Raw genomic sequence first — 20484 nt, 5'->3', positions numbered from 1 at the left:
GTGGATGGACCTGCCAGGAGCCTCCACCTCAGAAGGATTAACGAGCCGTTTGCATGTGGGTTGGACTGTGGGACTACAAAACAGGGAAAGTGAAGTACAAGATGCAAAGATTCTGTTTCAGACCTCATATTTTTGAAATTACACATTCTGTCAGTCTCAGTAGTGCAAAGTATTTATGGGACAAATTGCATCTCTTCTTTTTCTTCTTTTTTTTTTTTTTCTTTTTTAAAAAGCTTGACTACGCCGAAGATGCCACTGAGCGGAGGCGTGTACTGGAGGTGGAGAAAGAAGACACCGAGGAGCTGAGGCAGAAATACAAGGTACTGAAACAGGGGCATTAACATCAAAGTTCCCGTGGGCTGAGCAGAAGAGGGTTTGTGCTGATAGGACAGAGCTCGTTAGGCTGCGGTAATGGCAGTAGGAATTAGGTATTCTTGGTGGTTTTGTCATTGTTGAGGTTATTTATATTTTAACAAACTGGTTATTCACTTCCTGGAATTAACCCTGATGTTTGTTTAGCTGCTTAACAGCTACAGGATAGCAGCAGGGCTTTCTCTTTGTGCTTTGCTCCTGTTCTGGGAAGAACAGTCGTAGGGTAAGCAGAACATTTCCTTCCCTAGACCCAGGGCTGCCACATTTTTTTAGGGAACCTGCCACATTGTCCGTGTAAAATGGGCAGTTGCAAATGTTCGATGGGCAGTTATCAGCTAGAAGTGGAGTAGATCTTCCGTTGTACTGCTTACTGCTCGCTCAGTGACGTGATCCTGTTGCATAAATCCTGCTTTCTTTAAAGAGGTAGGACATTGCTCCAGTTCTGAGAAATCGATTCTTTGGATGAATTTCTCAGACAGCATTAAAAAATAATAATAATAAAAAAAACATGTATATTCTGTATTTCCATAGGGTTTATGAAATCTGTGTGGTTTTTTTAAAGTCAAAGACTGTTAAATTTTTTAAATAATGATAAAAATGGGCCATCCTGTTGGCATTGAGCATGACTTATTGGAGCATACCTGGATTAGCTGGGTTCTCTGTGGAGACATGGTCTTTGCCAGTCCTTTAATCCACTCTTCTGTTTATCAGCCTGTAAAATACGTCAAGTCTTGGGAAAGCCTGCTTGTTTAATTGTCCTGAGGTTTGAGAAGTACCAGGGTTGACGAAAAGCCCTAGACCTTAGAATAAAGTGCCAGTTTTGCATACATTTTAATCCTTTGAGGAATAACGGAAAAGTAGTTTCAATTCTATTAGAATTAAACCTAACCAGGGCAAATCTAAAATTCCATTCCACCAGTTCAACAGTTAATACTGCAGGCAGTTTATTCAGCTACAAAAATTTTTAGCCTCCTTTCCTTTTTTTTATTATTATTATTATTATTATTAAGTTGAGACCTTAACTTGTGTGGTAAGTGAATTGCTGGTATATTTGTTCATTTAAAAATAAAAGCCATTGTAATTACTTCTAAAGCTAATTATTAGTTTGGATCTGAAGGAAGTTAATGATCTCTTCTGGCACACTTCAAAGTACAAGTGTGCTCTTAAATGGGTTTATGCAGCCGGTGCTGAACAGTTCCTCCACATCCAGGTGCACGTTCTCCTTGAAGATGTTTCTCCTGGTTGTTTTCCATGTCCTGCTGGGTGGCATGCTGCTGACAGGCTGCACAGGGGAGGTTTGGCCTTGGCGGTTCTCGGGCAGCGTGAGCCCAAAAGCCTGGATCCCTTCCTGCAGCATCCCCCCAGCTGCCACGCTGGCATCTTCAGCCAGCAGCTGTCAAGTACAAAGGATTTCTGCCTTTCAGGGTGGCTGGTAGGAGCTCTTGTTGGAGCTGCGTGTAATGTTTTATCTCAGGTCTGCAGTGTGATTTATGGTAAAGGTCTTGGTTTTTGCAATTGTCTTTCCAAACGCAATTGAATGAGTGTTGCTCTCGGAGACTGTTTTGTTTTCCTGCCGTTATTCAGCAGGAACTCTGTGAAGCGGTAGCTGTCTCTCCCGACTCAAGTGTGGTTTTATGACCATGTTTTATCATTAGGCTCTTGCATTTCTGTATTAATCTCTGCAAAATCTCTGCAAGGGTAATTTTTTTTTCATTGCTCTGCGGGAGTCCATTATGTAATTGCCAACTGTGGCCGCATCCTGATTAGCCATTCAGTGAGTCTCAAAGGAATTTCAGATAACTCTGCAACCAAAAAGCGAGCGAGAAATGTTCTTTAATTCCCTTCTTTTGTATAGATTCTGATCACTCAAATGGCTGTGTTTTCATTGTTTAGCCACAGGAAGCTTTCTGAAAAAAAACCCTACACACGGCGCAGGAAGCTTGTTCAGGGTTTCAGAGGAACTTTAAATGTCATTGTTCTGTGGATCTCGTGCTGCTCTGTTTTCTTCTCTTCCTGGGGACCTGCTTCAGATAATCTTGTTGATTTTTATTTTTTTTTTTTTCCTTCTTTTTAACAAGGGCCTCTGGTAATAGATGGAATCAGGAACTTTGAAATAGATTTTTTTATTATTATTATTATTTAGAAGGTGAACTGTGCTTTAAACTGAACAAAATCTTTCAGCACTAGAATTTTTCAGATATTTTTCCTTCCCTCAGGTACTAGAATTTTTTACACGACTTTTGCATTATGGAAAACATGCTCAGCAGTATTATTTTAATGTAATTTTGATGTGGTAACTGGGAGACAAACCATATTGCCTTAAACAAGATCTTAAATAAAAAGAATGAAGCTTTCATAGTATATCCTTAAGTGTTTGCTAGCTCCTCCTGCTAACACAAGGAGATTTCCCATAAGTTTGTATTGAAGATGGAAACTCTTAAACTCTTAAGTGCTTTTTCTCAAATGTTAGGCTATTTTTTCTGATGTAATTTTATTCCAGTTGAAATGCATACAGTAAATAGCTGTATGAGATATACTGATGTCAGTACAGTGTACTTTGTAATACAGCATTTGTAGCTTGTATTTTTTTCTTTTAGCATGCATCAGTGCAAGTGTGTGCTTCCATCTTGTTAAGGTAAACCTTCCCCAGCTTTCTTGTAAAGAATGGTGATGTTTTTAATTTTGCTGGTGGGATTGTAGTTGAAACGACCTGGCTAGAGGAAGAAACTGCTTTAGCCTTGAGATCAGTGTGTCTCAGAGCCCCCCCAGGTCTGCGTCGGCTGTGCCCTGGGGATGGGGCTGGCGGAGCAGCACAGCACAGGCCCACTCACTTCCAGGCACTCAGACTTCAAGCCATTACAGCTACTTGAGGGACTGGGATTTCCAAAGTCCCAGAGCTTTTTTGCCACTGCCAAATCCAAAAGCTGCTACTTTGTTTATAGCAAATGAGGGGAAGATTTGACCGTTGTAAATCTAGCCACCTCACCTTTGCTTGGAGGTTTGGCTTTGCACCTGTGCAAATGTTGAATTATATAAAGGAAGAAAAATACTGTCTGCAGCCTCTAAGATGCCCCCCCCCCCTTTTTTTTTTTCTTCTTTTTTTTTGTATTAAATGGCAACTACCTGTACCCACTCCCCATGCAATCACTGTATTTGAGCTCAGCTTAATGGACAGCATTGCTCCTGGGAAGATTTCACTGACTGAAAAATTACGCTGCAGTGAATTAGGCTCAGGGTTTCTGAGCTGTGCTTTCCCAGCCGCAGATCAGTGTTCCTCCTTATTGAATTGCGGACAGACTGAGATCAAGCAGACATCTGTTAGCACTCAAAATGGAGGAAGTATCAGCATTTAAAGTTCTAAGACTGTTCCAAAAGCAGTGATCTTCCTTGGTTTGATGCGTGCATTGTGTATCTTATGTGAGCAGGCAGCTGCCAGTTTGTTTATGTGTTAGCTCGAGGCTTTGAACCTCTCTCTCAGACAATCCAACGGTTTCTTCTCTTGCAGCTGCAAAACTGCCTTCCTGCCATCAGTGGTAGATTTCTTTTTCTAAACAGTCTCCTTTTACTGATACTTGTGCTAACGACAAGATTATGTTCCATGTTAATAAACTGAGTCAAGGTTAGGTTGGCAGCATGGGGAAGTTATCCTTCATACCTTTTAATTTGCAAAGACTGGTCAGCTTAATAAATATTATCATCAGTGTATGCTAAGGTTTTCTGAAGGACTATTTTTCCTTAAAGGACTAGTTCATTGTCTTTCAGTTCGTTTTACAGGAAGTTTAACAGAAACATTTTTTTGTTATTTTGCAGGATTATGTTGATAAAGAAAAGGCAATTGCCAAGGCTTTGGAAGACCTCAGAGCAAACTTCTACTGTGAACTCTGTGACAAGCAGTATCAAAAGCATCAAGAGTTTGACAACCACATAAACTCTTACGATCATGCTCACAAGCAGGTAAACCAATGTTGATAGCACAGTTCATCAATTTTGTATTCATCACAGCGGTCTTGTTTGTGGTTAATACTCTGAATTTCCCCAGATTATCTCTTTGCCTTATAGACCCGGGAATAGGTGTTTTGTGTCACTGGTAAAGATTCTCATCTCCACCATACAGTTTAAAAAAAAAAACCCAAAACAACAAAGAAGAAAGCCCATCCTATGGTTGGTGTCAAGGAGCCCAGTTTTGAATGACCCATGAGCAGGAATTAACTGCTGTTAAACTGGGAACAGTACACATGGGTATGGATGGCTCCCAGTTGGCAGCTTCTAAAAATAGCACAACTTTGGAGACTGATATGCCACGTGTGCACATTTTAATACTTCAGGTTGTGTTCTGTCAAGTTACTCAAAACAGACTAGGAAATAATGGGCTATGTCAAAGGAATTGTAAAAAAGGAGCACTTCCTAAATTCTGTAACCCTCAGGAGGTGATGGATTCGGAATCTTGTGTGGATCTGGCTTTGGTCCCAAGGTAGGCATGTACCGTAGTATCTACATGATACTTTATACTGCACAGTAAAGAATAAAAAGTTCATGTGTTAGCTTGATCTATTTGGCCATTTGAAGCTGCTAAATGAGATGTAAATGTACAGCAGATAGCAGTGTTGTGCTCCTCTAGAGATGAAATCGCTCGAAGGAGGTTTTTTGATATTCCTAGTCATAAATTCTAGCAATACAATCATTAAAATGCTGGTAACTTCTGGAGGATGTGCTGTAGAGTACTAGATCTCGTAAAATAGTAGTGAAGCAGCAGCTTAAAAACAAGAAGATGACATTACAGAGTTAGAGGATTTTTTTTTTTTTCTTCCTGTGTATTAAGTATAGGATATAGTTCAAAGTAAATTCACTAAGGGAGTCTTAACAGGAATTTTCATGGCAGGGCAATTTCTGTTCGAGTGCTGTGATGAATTGTGGTTTAATAGAAGAGCAGAAATTCATTCATTTACTTTGTATTGAGAAAACAGGCTGCTTTGACCGAGCTGGTAGCACAGTCGTGATACCTGATAGCAGTGTACTTCATCTCCAAGTTTTCCATCAACCTGGTTGAAACTTGAGTGCAATTACATGCATCTATTCAGGAGGTGGAAGGACCTGTTTGTGTCACATTCTTACAGTGTGGTGATGCAGCATGGTGATGTCAACTTCTCTTTAATACCCTTGGGTGATTAGTAGAGGGACTGACATGAGGTTGGCAAGGGTGAGAGTTTTTCTAGGATCTAGAGAGCCTGTGGAGGAAGAAACAAACCTGTGGAAAGCAACCACCCCTCCTTTGGTATAAAAGATGGCATCAGCAAGAGTGCAAGAGTGACCTGAAAGAAAAATGTCTTGGGAACACAGAGGGTGGTGTAACCTTCTTACTGCTAGAAAAAATTCGGGGGTTGCCCCGGTACTTCTGAATATTTTTGAAAGGAGTTGATGTTCTCGGATAATATGCATCCATTGCAGTAACTTCAGGCAGGCATTAGAGAAAACGAGCCTTCACACTCTCGTTACGTCACACAGCATTAATTTCTAGTTAGACAGGGATGTAAACAAAGAAGAATCATGCTTTGCTTAGGGAAAAAAAACTGCTTACCCAGCTTTATGTCGTGCTGAAATGTGTGTCACCCTGTTGGGTCAGTGTTCAGTAAGTGAACTTGAAACTACCTAGAAATAAAGAAGTTAAATTTGTTTAGGTAACATTATCTGGCTTCGGTTGTTCGTTACTGCTCAAGATAGGCACATTTCTAACGAACTATTCTATATTCTACATTTTAAGGTAGCTTAAAAACCCCCAGATGCTGTGCTTTTCACAATACGTTGCACGGTTACGTTTGATATTATGTTTTGCCTTTTTGGACAGGAAGGCAAGGTTACATAAAGACTACCATACATTTTTAGAGGAAAAACGAAGTTTTCTTAAAAGTAGGCTTTCATGGAAAGATGAGACATGACAGTATCCTAGGTAATTACAGGAAACTGGCTTGGTATATATTCTCTGCAATGTTTTGGCTTCTCAGCGGTAGTTCTTGAGGCAACAGTGCTTTTTTGCCTTTTTCGTAGCTTGTTTAACAGATTTCCACAGGATCATTTTTGCTTCTGAGTGTTTTTAGTTACACATACACACGACGTTGAAGTGCTTGCTTATTCCTTCTGTGGCTCAGTGAGCATTAGGCTGTCCCCATAAATAGATGTTCCATCCTCAGATCTCCTTCCACTCCCGAGTTATAAAGACACTGTCTTGTATTCCAGGAAGGAACTCAGGATTATTGCGAAACAGGGATGATAGGTAAGTGTATTGATCCCTACCGGATAAATTTTGGACCCACCAACTTGTCAACACCAAACAATTAAAGGGGAGGCTTTATTAATATTATTTCCTGACTATACTCGTTTCATATAGCATTCAAATATGTTTGAATCAAATTCAACACCAAGTTTCTATCCAAAAGGCAGTTATTTCTAGATTTCCTTAACTGGGAAGATAATCTTTTAATTTATTGTCACAAACCATTGTCCTGTTTAAGTTGTATTTTAAACATCTTGTTGGAGGTGTGCAATGTTGTTCTCTAGATTTTTATTTTTAATTAAGTTGATACTGGAAATGGGAAGTACAGATGTTTTAAAGAAGAGTAACTCTTATCTATTCACCAAATGCTCAGCCCTCTCGGGGGGAAGCCAGAGGACTAAAAGAACTTGAGTTCATACAGATGGCACAGGAAGAGGAAAAATAAACTCTGTTCCCTTAAAAGATACTTCAGTAAGCAACTGGAAAAGGCTGTAACCGTAGATGTCATAACTTTTGTACCCTGGAAAGCTACTGATACCTTTGACAGGGATTTTTAGTGGTGAGATCCTGAGCCCAGTGACTAGAAGGACCCTCGCCTCTGATGTTGCAGGGTCCTGACTGTCAACAGAGTAATAATAATGAACAGATAAATCAAAAAGGTGGCAAATGTAAAAGAAAACTACTGCAGCTAGCAGGAAACTGGGTGATGAAGTTGGGCCCAGTGTGTTCTTGTGGTTTTGTGCTGTTTTCTGGCAGATACGTGATGTCCAGATGCTTGAGAGCTCCCATAGTCCTGGAATACTCTGGACTTAGTGGGAACGTATCCTTGGGGCGTTACATCCGAGTGAGCCCTTAATTCAGTTTTGAGTTTTGACATTGAGAGAACACTTCATGTTAGATTTGCATGAAGATGAGTGTAGGTCACCTTATCTGGGTATATGAAATAAACCTAATCTGTATTGCTCATCACTTAACAGCAGCTTGCAAAAATAGTTATGGTTGGAATTATGTGTAAGTACTGTAGCATTTACAGTCAGCTCTTACTGTTTGGTTTCTTTACTTCATCCAATAACTTAAAGAATCTCACATACGGTCACCTCTTTCCTGCTAGCATGCCTGATGAAGGGTTGAGCTGTTTACTGAGTCACTGACCCAACAGAATAAAACCATTCTGAATTTAATGTGAAAAACAAACATGTTCCTGTGTGAACTTTTGCCAGGTTAACTATGAGAACGCTAACCGGTTTGAAATGCAGTCTTTTATGTAGCTTTCACTTGATACTTTTTCTAAACGGGTGGCATTTCGGAGGTGTAGATGATTAATTCTGCATAGATTCTCTTTATAAAAGGACAAAGGGATTGTATTTCCATAAAGAAGTTCTTAGTTCCACCCTCTTTCCCAAAGAGCTGAAACTATAGGTCTATGGTTCTCTTCATGCCCTAATTATCTGGATCTTTGCTTCTGATGCCAAGGGGGAGGGATCTGTTAAAACACAATAAAACTACCAACACAGTCACTGCTGTGGTTGATGAGCACTCTAAATCCAAACCCTGAACTTTCTGGTTTGGGGAGAACTGGACTCGTGCTTTCCAAAAACTTGTATCTTCAAGCACAGCTTGAATGTTGAAGTCTGAAGGGAGACTCTACGAGACAGCTGGTGTTACCTGGGAGTCTTTTCTCCTCCAGAAGTACTTTACTCTCAAAAAAAAAAAAAAAAAAATCAAAAATCACAAACCACGGTATTTTTCTTAACCCATTTTTAGCAGTTCAGCTGCTTGTTTGCTGGTGGCAAACACATTTACAGAAGAGCCCTTATACATGGAGAGTGTTCAATAAAATAAGTCCTCAGTGTGCAAGGCCTGGGCATCGTGATTACAAGCCACGCTAGCCTCCCGAGGGGCAGGCAGGCTTGTGTCACTGGGATATCTGTGTTGCATTAACACGTGGTCTATTTGCCTAAATTGAAAATGAGGTGCCAGGGGAGAAATTAAGATGAAATAAAACTGCAGTTGTGTGCCACTTTACCCTCTGCTCTTTCCACTTCATTTACGAGTGTGCAAAGAATGTGGATTACCAAAAATAAGCAGGGCTTGTATTCTCATTTATATAAAATTATAAAGGTTGCCATCCTTTGAGCTCATGTTTAGCCAGTGGTGTAGTTCACTCCCAGAAGCTTTTGTGGCAAAGAATCGAGCAGACGTCAAAAGTTCAGGAAGCCAGAAATCTGCTGGCATGTAATGAAAAGTACATTATTATTTTATTTAATCGGGATTGGCAGAGAGACTTGAGAACAATAGCAGGGGAGGAGTAGGCTCTGATGCCATTGTGCTCTCACATGAGCTGCCTCCTGTCTCAAGCCGATGCAGAAATCTCCCTCTATGCGGATCCAGTCTATCCCTCTCTCCTGAATTTAAGGTTTGTCGTGAAAGTCTCAGATCCTCAGGTCTAGCAAGGGGGTGTAGCAGAGCGCTGGGGTTTATTCTGAGAATAACGTGATCTCTTCCCGCTCTGCGATTTGAGGCAAGGAATGCCTCTCGAGCAAGCCTCAATTCAGTGAAATTGCATGGCTTTGTCTATTTAAACGGAGAAAATCCATTTGCCGCTGGTCCTGAACCTGAAAAGCAATGCACTCCAGTTCGGTAGGAGGGAGGTCGTACTGGGATACAGCCTCACCAGCAAAATCTCAGGCACAATTGCCCTAGCGTGCACCGAGTTTTCCCCTGCTATGGCAATTTCTGCATCCTGATCGTCCCCCTTCTATTTACTTTGACGTGTCGGTGACGGGCTATCTCTGGAGCTCTTAAATGATGCCAGAGTGCAGCTTATTTAAGCTGATTTGAAGAGAATTGTAAGGTAATGGCATTGTATGCCAATTTGGCTCCTCCCGAGATGTGCAGTGATCGGGAGATAATCCATTACGGTAACCTCTTTGTGCTGGAGTGCTGAGATAGCTGCAGACTTTATAGAAAACCTGTTCTTTTAAGAGCTCGATTTGCACTCCCATTGAAATTTATTAGAGACTTCTTAGTGGTTTTCTTAGAAACAACACTAAAAACTTAAAATACTATTCTTTGCCACAAAGCTGAGGTGGGCGGCAGCTATTAATAAAACACAATACCAAGCTGCGGGAAGGCTCGAGGTAGCGAAGTACTGCTTCTAGTCTGCAGAAATATGGACAGCTTTATTTAAGTGCTGGTGATTTGTGTTCTTATTTGCTGGTCACCGGGCTTACTGCTGCAGCTCTTCTTATAGCTGAAGCCATAAACCAGCTGAATCATATTTCTTGGCTTTGCGGTCACTATCATCCTCCAGTTTGTAAATGCGTTGCTGCTTAGATAAACCCGCTCCTCAGAAAACACACTGCCTATGAAGAAAAAAAAACGCCTCCTAATTTTTAAGTCCTATAGTAGCATGAAGTTGCATGTTTGCTTTAATACAGGTTGGGGGTTCTGATCCTATTGGAGACATTATAATATTGCTGAGCACTGTGGAAAGACTAAAAAAGGCTGGTTTCGCATCAAGAAGATAGGTTCCCAGGGCTCCAGTGGGTTCCCAGGGCTCCTTTTCCTTAGTTGTTGGGGAGGAGCTCCCGGAGGATGATGGAGTGGCTCCGTTAAATTCCCGTTCAGATTTCTTAGCTGCCCCTTTTTCCCCCCAAATACAGCAGTGCTGCGTGCCTCCTGCAGCTGTCCGTCCTCTGCGAACACCCGCACATATGGTGTGATCCTAAAAGTAATTTAGAGATTTTGGGAGGATTAGAATAATGAATGCTTGCCTCAGGATTAGGTGGAAATTTCTTTAGTGTAAGCCTAGTTTAAATATCGATTCAGTTCAGATAGGTTTCTGGGAAGGCTGAGACCTGGAGTATGCTGGAAAGCATTTCATTGCTTCAATACACTCCTTTTACTACTGTGAAATTGTACTTCAGGCTTTTAATTGCTTCACCCCAGTTAGGTTTTGGGGGAGGGGGGTAGGCATAGCTGTAGTTAACTGCTTGTCTACTGCTATTTGCGTGGATAAATGAGTGGATTAAATTACGTGCTCGAAACAGTGAGGTAGCAGTTAACTCTGACAGGATATTTCGAAAAGTTCTGGCTATTTTAAAAGTTCAGTGCTGATCAGCTGCCTGCGAGCATAGCCTTCTGTATCTATTCCTGTAGCGATGTGTTTTTACAGATGAGCTGTCTGGTCTTCTGTTGTCCCTCCTTCCCCTACCCCAAATTGCATTTATGCAAGATAACGCAGTCCAGCCAGGTTTCTTGGAACTTGGCTCTTTGCAAACGCAAGAAATCATTTCTGATGATAGGTGCGTCATTTTAGACCAGTCAGATGCTGAGCGACGTTATGTTCTATGTTTTACATTCCCAAGGAGTTGGCACGGTGCGGTTGTGGAGCTTTTCTATCCTCTACTTCTTCCTTTTGGCCCCTGTGCATCAAAAAGAAACTCAACCTTGAGATCTCTTAGTCCTTTGTAAAGTCAGCTTTGTAAAATCAGACCGACTTCTCCCTGATGTGGGGAGTATGAAATTCTCAGCAGTCTCAAAACCCCGGTGTTAGTGGTTTATCATTTTACAGGGTGCAGGTATCAGTGTAGCTAGGTGGGGTTGTGTTGCGTATTCTGGAGTTGGCAGTGCATCGGATAGTTCATTTGCTTCGTCACTTCTGATTTGTAAGCGTTGAGTAGGAGCAGAGGCACGCAAAGGTCAGCATTTAAGGAAATGGGCATTTAAATTCTGTTTTCATTCAAGCTGTCTGTTGTAATGAAGGATTGCATTGTGGGCAGCTGCATCACTATCAACTGACTTTGAGCCCGTTGTATTTCACGGGGAGATGTTTAAAGCCATGCCAGGGGGGTGGAGGTGGCGTTCTGAGTGCACCATTGCACCTTCCTCTTTAAAGTAAAAGGTCACAGTTCACTTCTGGTGTAAATAGCTGGGTCGTATTTTTTTCCAAATGGATGAGTGATCTAGAGACTTGGCATCAAACCCCAGTTAAATAGTTTTGTCAGCTGTTGGTGACTTCCTGGAGCATTTTAGATACGCTTTTTAAATCAGCATGAAAAAGCTGATAGCATTGCTTAGTCCATTTTTTTTTCCCCCCTCCCTCTTGGAAAAGAATTCAGTATTCAACGTTTAACATACACCACAAAACCCTTGAGCCCTTTACTTGTCCTGGTGAAAGTAGCTCTGTTCTTCCAGGTGGGATCATTGCTGTGTCTGTGCGTGTATGTGTATGTGCATCCCTCCCTTCTGCTCCAGAATTCCTAAGCTCGGTCCCGTAGCTTTGCTGGCTCAGTTCCTTCCCCGTAGAGTAGCTCACAGACACACCAAGAGCCTGTGTAGTAATGTTTGCTTTTTCTTTCTCCCCCCCCCCCTTCCACTCTTGTTATATTTTTACTTTCTTTTTTTCTTTGTGATGTGACGTTTTCAGCTGATGTATTGAAAGCAAACCCTTCTAATTTTGGAGCCCAGATCACAAGAGTGAGTTTCTTTCTACTAGTGTCTATAGCTGTATTTTCTTTTGTGTGTCCTCCCTTCCGATTTGGTAACGCTCAACCACATTTAGTAAATACGATTAGGTAAGAGAATCCTCTGTCTTGTCAAATCTTCCCTTTTCACAAAGCAATGTTCTCTTTACATTGGGCCAACTTAATTCCTCTAATTTGAGCTTTGGGTTAGTTTTCAGATCCACTGCTTTGCTGTGTGTACCAGTCTGACTCTGCTCCATTAAAGAGGCAGAGTCAGAGTCAGCCAGCTAGAAGGTATATTTAGAATTCACCGATAATTTGTACGTCTTCTATGAGAATTTTTCTGAACTGATTGCTGCTTTGAGTACTGTTAGTCTTTCAGGCCCTTCATCAAATGCCTGAAAAACATTAAACTTTCAAAAGCTGGGTCCACGATGCTTTCTGGAAGTGGGCCTTTTGAAAGGGTTTCAAATTGTGCACCAAAAAAAGAAAAATTAATCCCTTGGGATGGTAGTGGTCTTTCTTTGCTGCTTTCTGTTACTTAAACTTGACAGCACACTAAAAAACATGCCTTGTGAATTTTCACATGTATTCAAAGGAAAAACGGCAGCCTCTTTTCCTAGCGCTTTGGGACAAGGACTTTCAAAAATTCTCCGACGTTTTGGATGTTTGATTTCTATTATTAGAATTTGGATATCTAGATTTCCTCAGCGATGTTACCATGTTTGAAATTCCTTGGGTTTGGGTTTACTTCCTCATATGATAAGAATTCGGGGGAACTTAGTGTTTCTGCCCTTTGAAGTATTCAGCCCCAAAAGACCCCGCTGCATTTTAGAGCATTTTGTTTCTTGAGAGACTGTCTCAGAACTACTGTCAAGAAAAGCGAGTAACTGTTTGTGGTGTATGTTGTATTATTTATTTGCTTACCGGAATCATTTGTGTGGGATTTTTGGCACCTTCTCCAATGTAATTTGTACATTGCTTTTGTAAGATAATACCTGGGTAACTCTCTTGCACCAGCTAATTCCTTTCTGTTCTTTGGCCCATGCTATTAAGACTTCTGTCATGCACTGTTTGTCAAGTACATTTGCACCCTGCAAGAGCAGCAAAATAAACAGTCTTCCCCCCCCCCCCCCTTTCCTTCCAGAATTTGCTTGTTGCTTTGAAATCAGCTTTATTGTACATGCTAAAGAAAACCAGCAATGTTGATTGGAAATGCATATACACAGACTTGAAGTCATAGCCAAAAGTGATCAACAGTTGTCTTTTCGTTTAGCTACTGGGAGGATGGCAATGTGCTCCATTTGGTTTGTTGAGCTAAGATGCTGTTGCTCTATCCTAGCTCAAGAAACGTTACTGGGGAGGGGCTTTACAGCGTACTTTCCAGTGCTACAGCAGAGAGACTTTTTCAGACACTTAACCGCAAACCACTTTTATCTAATCCATTTTCCTGCTTTCTTTTGCCTCAGAGGTTGAAAGATCTCAAGCAAAGGGAATTTGCTCGCAATGTCTCTTCAAGATCACGTAAAGATGAAAGGAAGCAGGAGAAAGCCCTCCGACGTCTACATGAACTGGCAGAACAGAGGAGGCAGCCTGAATGGTGAGTACAGGGGATCCCCCGAGCACCGTTGGAGCGTGTGTGATGGAGCCCTGCGTGGGACTGCAGCCCTTTGCTGCACTGGCTTTCTTGCTCCTGTAATCTTGTGTTAAGTTTCAAGGGTTAAGTGCCGTGCTTAAGTTCGGCCTCATGCTGTCGTTTTGGTAGGAGTGAATTCACTAAACCAGTGGTCCAGAGCATCCCCAAATTGCTTTATCCAGCAATGCATTTTCATTGGTTATCTAATATTAAAAATCCCAAGCCGCTGTATAATGCTGTTTTAATGCTTCTTTCTGGATGCAAGAGCACTTGAAATGCGTGAAAGACTGGTTTAGATGAGGCATGAAGCTGCAGAGGTATACAGATGGCAGTCAGCTGTTTCCTCTATTTTAACTTGTCCATACAGTGCTCCTGGAAGTGGACCCATGTTCAGAACCACCACTGTGGCTGTGGATGAGGAAGGCGGAGACGATGACGATTCTGCAGCCAACAGCAGCTCTTTCATCCAGACGACTTCTGGCCAAGCTACAGAGATGACAATGGACAGAGGTTTCCTAAACACTGGACAAGTCGGTGGCGCTGTTATGCCAAGCCAAATGCCCGTCCAGACAGCGCAAGCGATCGGCTTCGGCATTAAGAACACTTTGGGAACCCCGCTGCAGAAGATAGGCGTGTCGTTTTCATTTGCTAAGAAGACCCCGGTAAAGCTGGAGACCATAGCTTCTGTTTTCAAGGACCACGTGGAAGAATCAAGCTCTGCAGATGGAGCAAAAGCTGATGAGAGAGGGTCCTCGGATGCGGGGAGCCTGCAGAAGTCTGGCGAGGGTGAAAGCACAAATAATTCGGATGGCAAGACAGAGGAGGATGACCAACATGACAAAGACAGCGGGTCTTTAGCCACTACATTATCTAAACTAAAAAAGATGAGGCGAGAAGATGGACCAATGGCAGCTGAACCAGAATACTACCACTATATTCCCCCAGCCCACTGTAAAGTAAAGCCTAATTTTCAATTCCTGCTTTTCATGAAGTCTACGGAACAAATGGAAGCTGAAAACGTGAACAAAAAAAACACGCATGAAGTTAAAAAGGGTAGTTCTCCAAAACCCAAACCCAGCAAGCACACAGAGAAGGCTGCTGAGAGCACGGGGCAGCAGAAGGAGCAGAGTACTACTGAAACTGCAGCTCAGCAGGGCAAAACAGAGCTAAAAGAAGTCCTAGAAAATGCAAGTGTGCAGGAGAGCACGCATCTTACAGAGAGCAACGTCCCTGAGCCAGACACTACTAAAGAAGTTGCTCAGCCTGTCTCAGGCTGTAAAGATGCCTCTGAAGGACCAAAGCATCCGACAGGACCTTTTTTCCCTGTTCTGAGTAAAGATGAGAGCACAACTCTCCAGTGGCCTTCAGAGCTTCTCATATTTACCAAAGCAGAACCGTCTGTTTCATACAGTTGTAACCCCCTGTATTTTGATTTCAAGCTCTCTCGCAACAAAGATGGTAAAGGTAAAGGGGCAGAGAAATCAAAGGATACAGGGAGTCTTTGTAAAGAAAACAGTCAGAGCACAGAATCCGGTGAGATAAGCAAACCCAAGGAGGCAGAAAGTATAGGTAACAGTTCTGCTCTAAAAATGGAAAACAAATCTCTGTCCACCTGTGGCTCCCAGAACAAGCAAGAGTGCGGTTTGGCAAGCGCTGGTAAGGGGGAGGGAGAGGACAGTAGTAAAAGCATAATTGGTAAGAATAAGTCTGGAAGATCCCACAAACACAAAAAGAAAAAGAAGCACAAAAAGTCCAGCAAACACAAACGCAAACACAAGGAGGAAGCCGATGAGAAGGGCCGGAAAACTGACCTGGGGGAAGAGAAACCCAAGAAACGGAAAAGACGCAGGCACAGAAAAGGCAAATCATCTCTTTCTGCTGAGTCGGAACGGGTGCTAAAAACTGAGCTGTCTGAAGACTGTAGCCATTTCCAGAAGAAAAAGCGGTGCTCTCAGGAGTCCCAGAGGAAGTCTCTGTCTGCTGAAGAGGGAAGCAGTGGTAAGAAAGAGGATGGTGGTAACTCCTGCCAAGAGCATGGCAGCAAAAAACACAAGACTGACCTGCAGCAGTTATCTGCTTCGAGGAGACGGTGTTTGGCTCCTTCCCTGGGCAGGGCCGGCCGCAGGAGCCGGCAGAGCAGCGGGGACTACGACAGCGACGAGGGCTCCCACGGGAAGCACTGCCAGCAGAAATCCCCGTCGCAGTACAGCGATGACTATGACTCCGGCAGCGAGCACTCCAGGAGCCGCTCCAGGTCGGGGCGGAGGCACTCCTCTCACAGGTCGTATTCGAGCAGCTCTGACGCTTCCACAGACCACAGCCGGTACAGCCGTCGGAGGAGTTACTCGGATGATAGCTACAGCGATTACAGTGACCAGTCGAGGTGCCATTCCAAGCGGTCCCAGGACTCTGAGGATGACTCTGACTACAACAGCTCAAATCACAGATCGAAGCGGCGCAAGTATTCTTCTTCTGAAGATGACTACAGCTCGAGTAGGAGCAGGTCAAGGAGTCGAAGCAGGAGCCGAACCCACCCTCGAGGCAGGTCAAGAACAAGGAGCCGGGGCAGAACACGCAGCAGCAGCTGCAGCCGCAGTCGAAGCAAGAGGAGAAGCCGAAGCGTGACAGGTCGCAGCTGGAAACGGAGCCGCAGCTATAGCAGGGACCGCAGCCGCAGCACGAGGAGCCACTCGCAGAGGTCTCTCTCAAGAAAGGGCTCACGAGGCCACGAGAGCCCCGAAGAGAGGAGGTCTGGGAGAAGAGACTTCATCAGGTCCAAAATCTATCGCTCACAATCTCCTCACTATTTCCGGACAGGCCGAAGCGAAGGATCGTTGCTGAAGAAAGAAGATGGCAAAGGAGAGGACCTGAAAGGGTCTGGCTCGCTCTCCCAAAACAGCAGCGGCTCTGGCACAGGGAGGGCCTCGGAAGGCGACTGTAGTCCGGAAGAGAGAAACTCCGTCACTGCAAAACTACTCCTGGAAAAGATTCAATCCAGGAAGGTTGAGAAGAAGCCCTGTGTTGCTGATGAGATGCTGTCGGGGGCAAACAAGGTGGGCATAAAGCTCAAAGATCCTCCCCAGGGCTACTTTGGCCCGAAACTTCCTCCTTCCTTGGGCAACAAACCGGTTCTCCCCTTAATTGGGAAACTGCCAACGATTCGAAAACCGAACACCAAAAGATATGAAGAGTCTGGCTTGGAGAGGGGCGAGGAGCAAGAGCTGTCGGATTCTGAGGATGCTTCCCAAGGCATGGAGGAAGCTCAGTTGGGCAACCAGTCTCTCCTGGAAGAAGTGGTGATGGTGATTCAGGATAAACCTTTGGATGAGCAGAAACGCGAGGAACCTGCCGTGGAAATGCCGTCCATGCCTCTCGAAGCACCGACACTCCCCGAGTGCTTCGGCTCTGGAGATCTGGTCATGTCGCACAACTTCCTCTCGGATCCAAGTGATGGCGATGGGCTAGAACGTATGGAAGGGGGCAACCAGCCGGTCCCAGTGGAAACCAGTATGATGCCCTTAGTTCCAGATGTCGAGCACTTTTCTGGCTATGTGCCTCAGAGCGGGGAGCCCAGCATCGAAGGGGATCGGGAAGGAGGAGAAGATTCCTCTCTAGCACCGCTCGAGAGCCAGCCCATCACTTTTACACCCGAAGAAATGGAGAAGTACAGTAAGCTGCAGCAAGCTGCGCAGCAGCACATTCAGCAGCAGCTTCTGGCAAAGCAGGTCAAGGCCTTTCCTGCCTCGGCAGCCCTGGCGCCGGCAGCGCCTGCCCTGCAGCCCATCCACATTCAGCAGCCAGCAGCGGCATCCGCAACCTCCATCACCACCGTGCAGCACGCCATCCTGCAGCACCACGCAGCCGCCGCCGCCGCCGCCATCGGGATTCACCCTCACCCCCATCCCCAGCCTCTCGCTCAGGTTCATCATATCCCCCAGCCCCACCTGACACCCATTTCTTTATCCCATTTGACCCACTCGATTATTCCAGGGCACCCTGCCACGTTTCTAGCCAGCCACCCCATCCACATCATTCCAGCATCAGCTATCCATCCGGGCCCCTTTACTTTTCATCCCGTTCCTCATGCTCTTTACCCAACCCTTCTCGCCCCGAGACCTGCTGCTGCTGCGGCCGCTACGGCGTTACATCTTCACCCTTTGCTGCACCCCATTTTCTCAGGACAGGACTTGCAGCATCCACCCAGTCACGGCACATGAAGGACAAAATGAAGTAACCTTGGAGGAAGGAGAATTTTTTGCGTTTTGGGAAGGGGCTTGAAGTTGATCCGGTTGGCAGGTGAGAATTTCCTTTCACTTCTTTAGCAGCCAAAGAAGGCAAAGGCTCGAGGGCTGGGTAGCAGCAGGCGACAGGTCGGTTTGTACGTGTTGTGTATATCTGCTACCAGGGACTCTCGCGTCCCCGACACCTCCGTGCACGCCGCCGCGCTCTAGCCTAGAAGAATCATTTCACGTGTAGACCAGCAAGATACTCGGCGAGGCTTTTTTCCCTGGATTCTTACACTTGGTCATCTTCCTTCTGCCGCCTTGTAGATGATAAATGAGATTTCATACAGACTCATAGGGCTCTCAAAATCTTTTTTTTTTTTTTAATCAGGTCATCTAATCAAAATAGCATGATTGAATCCAGCTTGTAATCAGCGATAAAACATTCAGTAACTGACAGCTGTGGGTCCTGGCGAGGAGACCGGTGGAGGGCAGCGCCGCTCTTGCTTTGGCTGGGCCGGTACCAGTTGTCAGGCATTACAGGAGGTTTCTTGGCTGCATCCTTGGGGCAGGGGGGGGGGTGGTCCCTCGGCGTGAGCAGCAAAGGTGGAAGTAAGATCTTATTTTAAAGCCGAAGAGAGGAGCTGCACGTGCGCCTGGAGCTCTGACCCTTCTCCATCCTGCATTAGCATTCTCCTGCACGAGGGCTGCACCTTGACGCCTTCTGGATATCCTGGACTTGGAGAGAGGTTCTCGCTTTGGGGGTTGGTGATTTCAATCTGGGCTTTGACCACTCTTCTCCGGAGAGGAGCTGGCGGGGAAAAACAATAAATGTCATTCTGACTTCCATCTTTTGTGGTGTTGGGAAAGAGACACTTGGATGAGGGAGAGAAGAAAAATCCCTTTAGGAATTGAAGCAATACAGAGGACTGGGGAGAGTGGCCGGGGTATGTAAAGCGTGTTCTTTCCTCTGTAATACTGATGGTTTCTTTATTAATTTATAGGAATTTTTTTTTATGTAAAGAATTGCACTGAACTCTGTAAACAAAGATGCTGCTTTTTGTAGCTCATATAAAAAGGTTACATTTGTAGTATACCGCAATAATATTTTTTACAGCCAGTTCTTTTAGTGGTACTTGTTCTGGTGGCTTTTGTGTAAATATGTTTGCTGTAGGTGAAATAAGACACTTGTAAAGGTTCAACTTTATAGTTTCAGCTAGATGCAAAATGACTAAGCATGTATATTTTATCAAGCTCATGTATTTTTGAAGTTTTTATGTACTATAAAATGTAAAAAAAAAATAATCTTCATTTAGCATTTTGCAGAAAGAAAAAAAAAAAAGCGAGACTTGGACTAGGTGAGGTGCGTGGATGACACTGGTGACTCTAACAGCTAATGAATGGCATTGGGAGGCGGTGGCTGCGGCTTGGAGGGAAGCAGCTACTGGAGGCACTCAGGAGTGTCAGGAGTTTGGGTTGTCTCCCAGAATATAAAATACCCCCTCCCCGCCTTGTTTTTTCCTCCCCCCACCCCCCACCCCAGGGTGATTTGGAGGTGCCAGCTTGGCTGTGCGGTTCAGTACAGCCTTCTGGTGAAGGAAGAGCCTTTTCCCCGTAACAATTTGTCACTTCATGTGCAGGCAGAGGTGGTTTAGGACTGATCTGTTGAGGCTGTGCCTGCCCGTGATGTTCCGTAAGGGATTTCTCCGTTGGTTCTGACACTGCAGCTAACACTAAGCGTGGGAGGCTTCTCCATCCGCAGGCTCTTCCCGTCGCACCAGGATGAGTTGCCGCTGTCCCTGCTGACCCGGGTGTTTCGGGGTTCAAGGTCCTTCTCGTGTTAGAGCCGTTCAGGGGCACCTTGGGGGGCTTTGTAGGGCCTGATTTCAGAGCAGGCAGCGAGGGGGGGTGCGGAGCACGTGCCGGCTGCGTGGCATCCCCCTCCCCATCCTCCCCTGAAGCGCAGCACCGAGACCCGGGCAGAGGTTCGAAGGATCGAAAACTCTTGAGCTTCGTCACTCTTTAAGGTCGGACTGAAACACAACGGTAAAAAAAAAAAAAAAAAAAAAAGGGACTCAATTTCTCTGTAAATAATTAACAGAATACAGTATTAATGTCTCAATGCTGAGCTTCATTAGCTTCTAGATTCAATACGCGTGTTCTGGCACCCTTCACGCTGCAGTCAGGGTTTTTTTTTTTTTTGACTTCCAGAATAGTGCTAAAAATAATTAACCTATCATTACTTAACAGGCATAAACAGACTGTATTTAACTTTGTCACATAAGAGATATATATATAAATATATATATATGCTGTAAAATGAGGGGAGAAAAACCTTTCTAATAAACCAATGATTTGTGGAAAAAAAAATGTATGGTTGCGTGAGATGACTTGGAGCTGCTGCATCTGATCATGATGTCGCCCTGGGCTTTTTCTTAAAATAACAGTATTAGATGCTTGGTTCATTGAGTAAAACTACTTTTAATTTGAATACTTTGCTTGAAAGATGCTGAGCTA

The 20484-nt window shown here is 44.2% G+C and overlaps 1 protein-coding gene across 11 annotated transcripts in view; it reads left to right on the top strand.

The window, feature by feature from the left end:
• The window catches only part of GPATCH8 (G-patch domain containing 8), a 58010-nt gene extending 37956 nt beyond the window's left edge, over positions 1-20054 (top strand). For 9 of the 11 annotated variants that reach the window (XM_040617084.1, XM_040617093.1, XM_040617094.1 and 6 more), the window contains 6 exons: positions 234-320; positions 4183-4326; positions 6604-6640; positions 12072-12121; positions 13578-13708; positions 14112-20054. In XM_040617084.1, the coding sequence (XP_040473018.1) occupies positions 234-320; positions 4183-4326; positions 6604-6640; positions 12072-12121; positions 13578-13708; positions 14112-17961 (4299 nt within the window). In that variant the 3' untranslated portion in view covers positions 17962-20054. The remainder of the gene's footprint in view (positions 1-233; positions 321-4182; positions 4327-6603; positions 6641-12071; positions 12122-13577; positions 13709-14111) is intronic. The other 2 variants (XR_005831350.1, XM_040617092.1) reach the window with 2 other exon arrangements.
• Positions 20055-20484: the final 430 nt, after the last annotated feature.

The sequence above is a fragment of the Falco naumanni genome, chromosome 18, assembly GCF_017639655.2.
Source record: "Falco naumanni isolate bFalNau1 chromosome 18, bFalNau1.pat, whole genome shotgun sequence".
Taxonomy (NCBI): domain Eukaryota; kingdom Metazoa; phylum Chordata; class Aves; order Falconiformes; family Falconidae; genus Falco; species Falco naumanni.
This window is presented reverse-complemented; position numbering and strand designations above follow the sequence as displayed.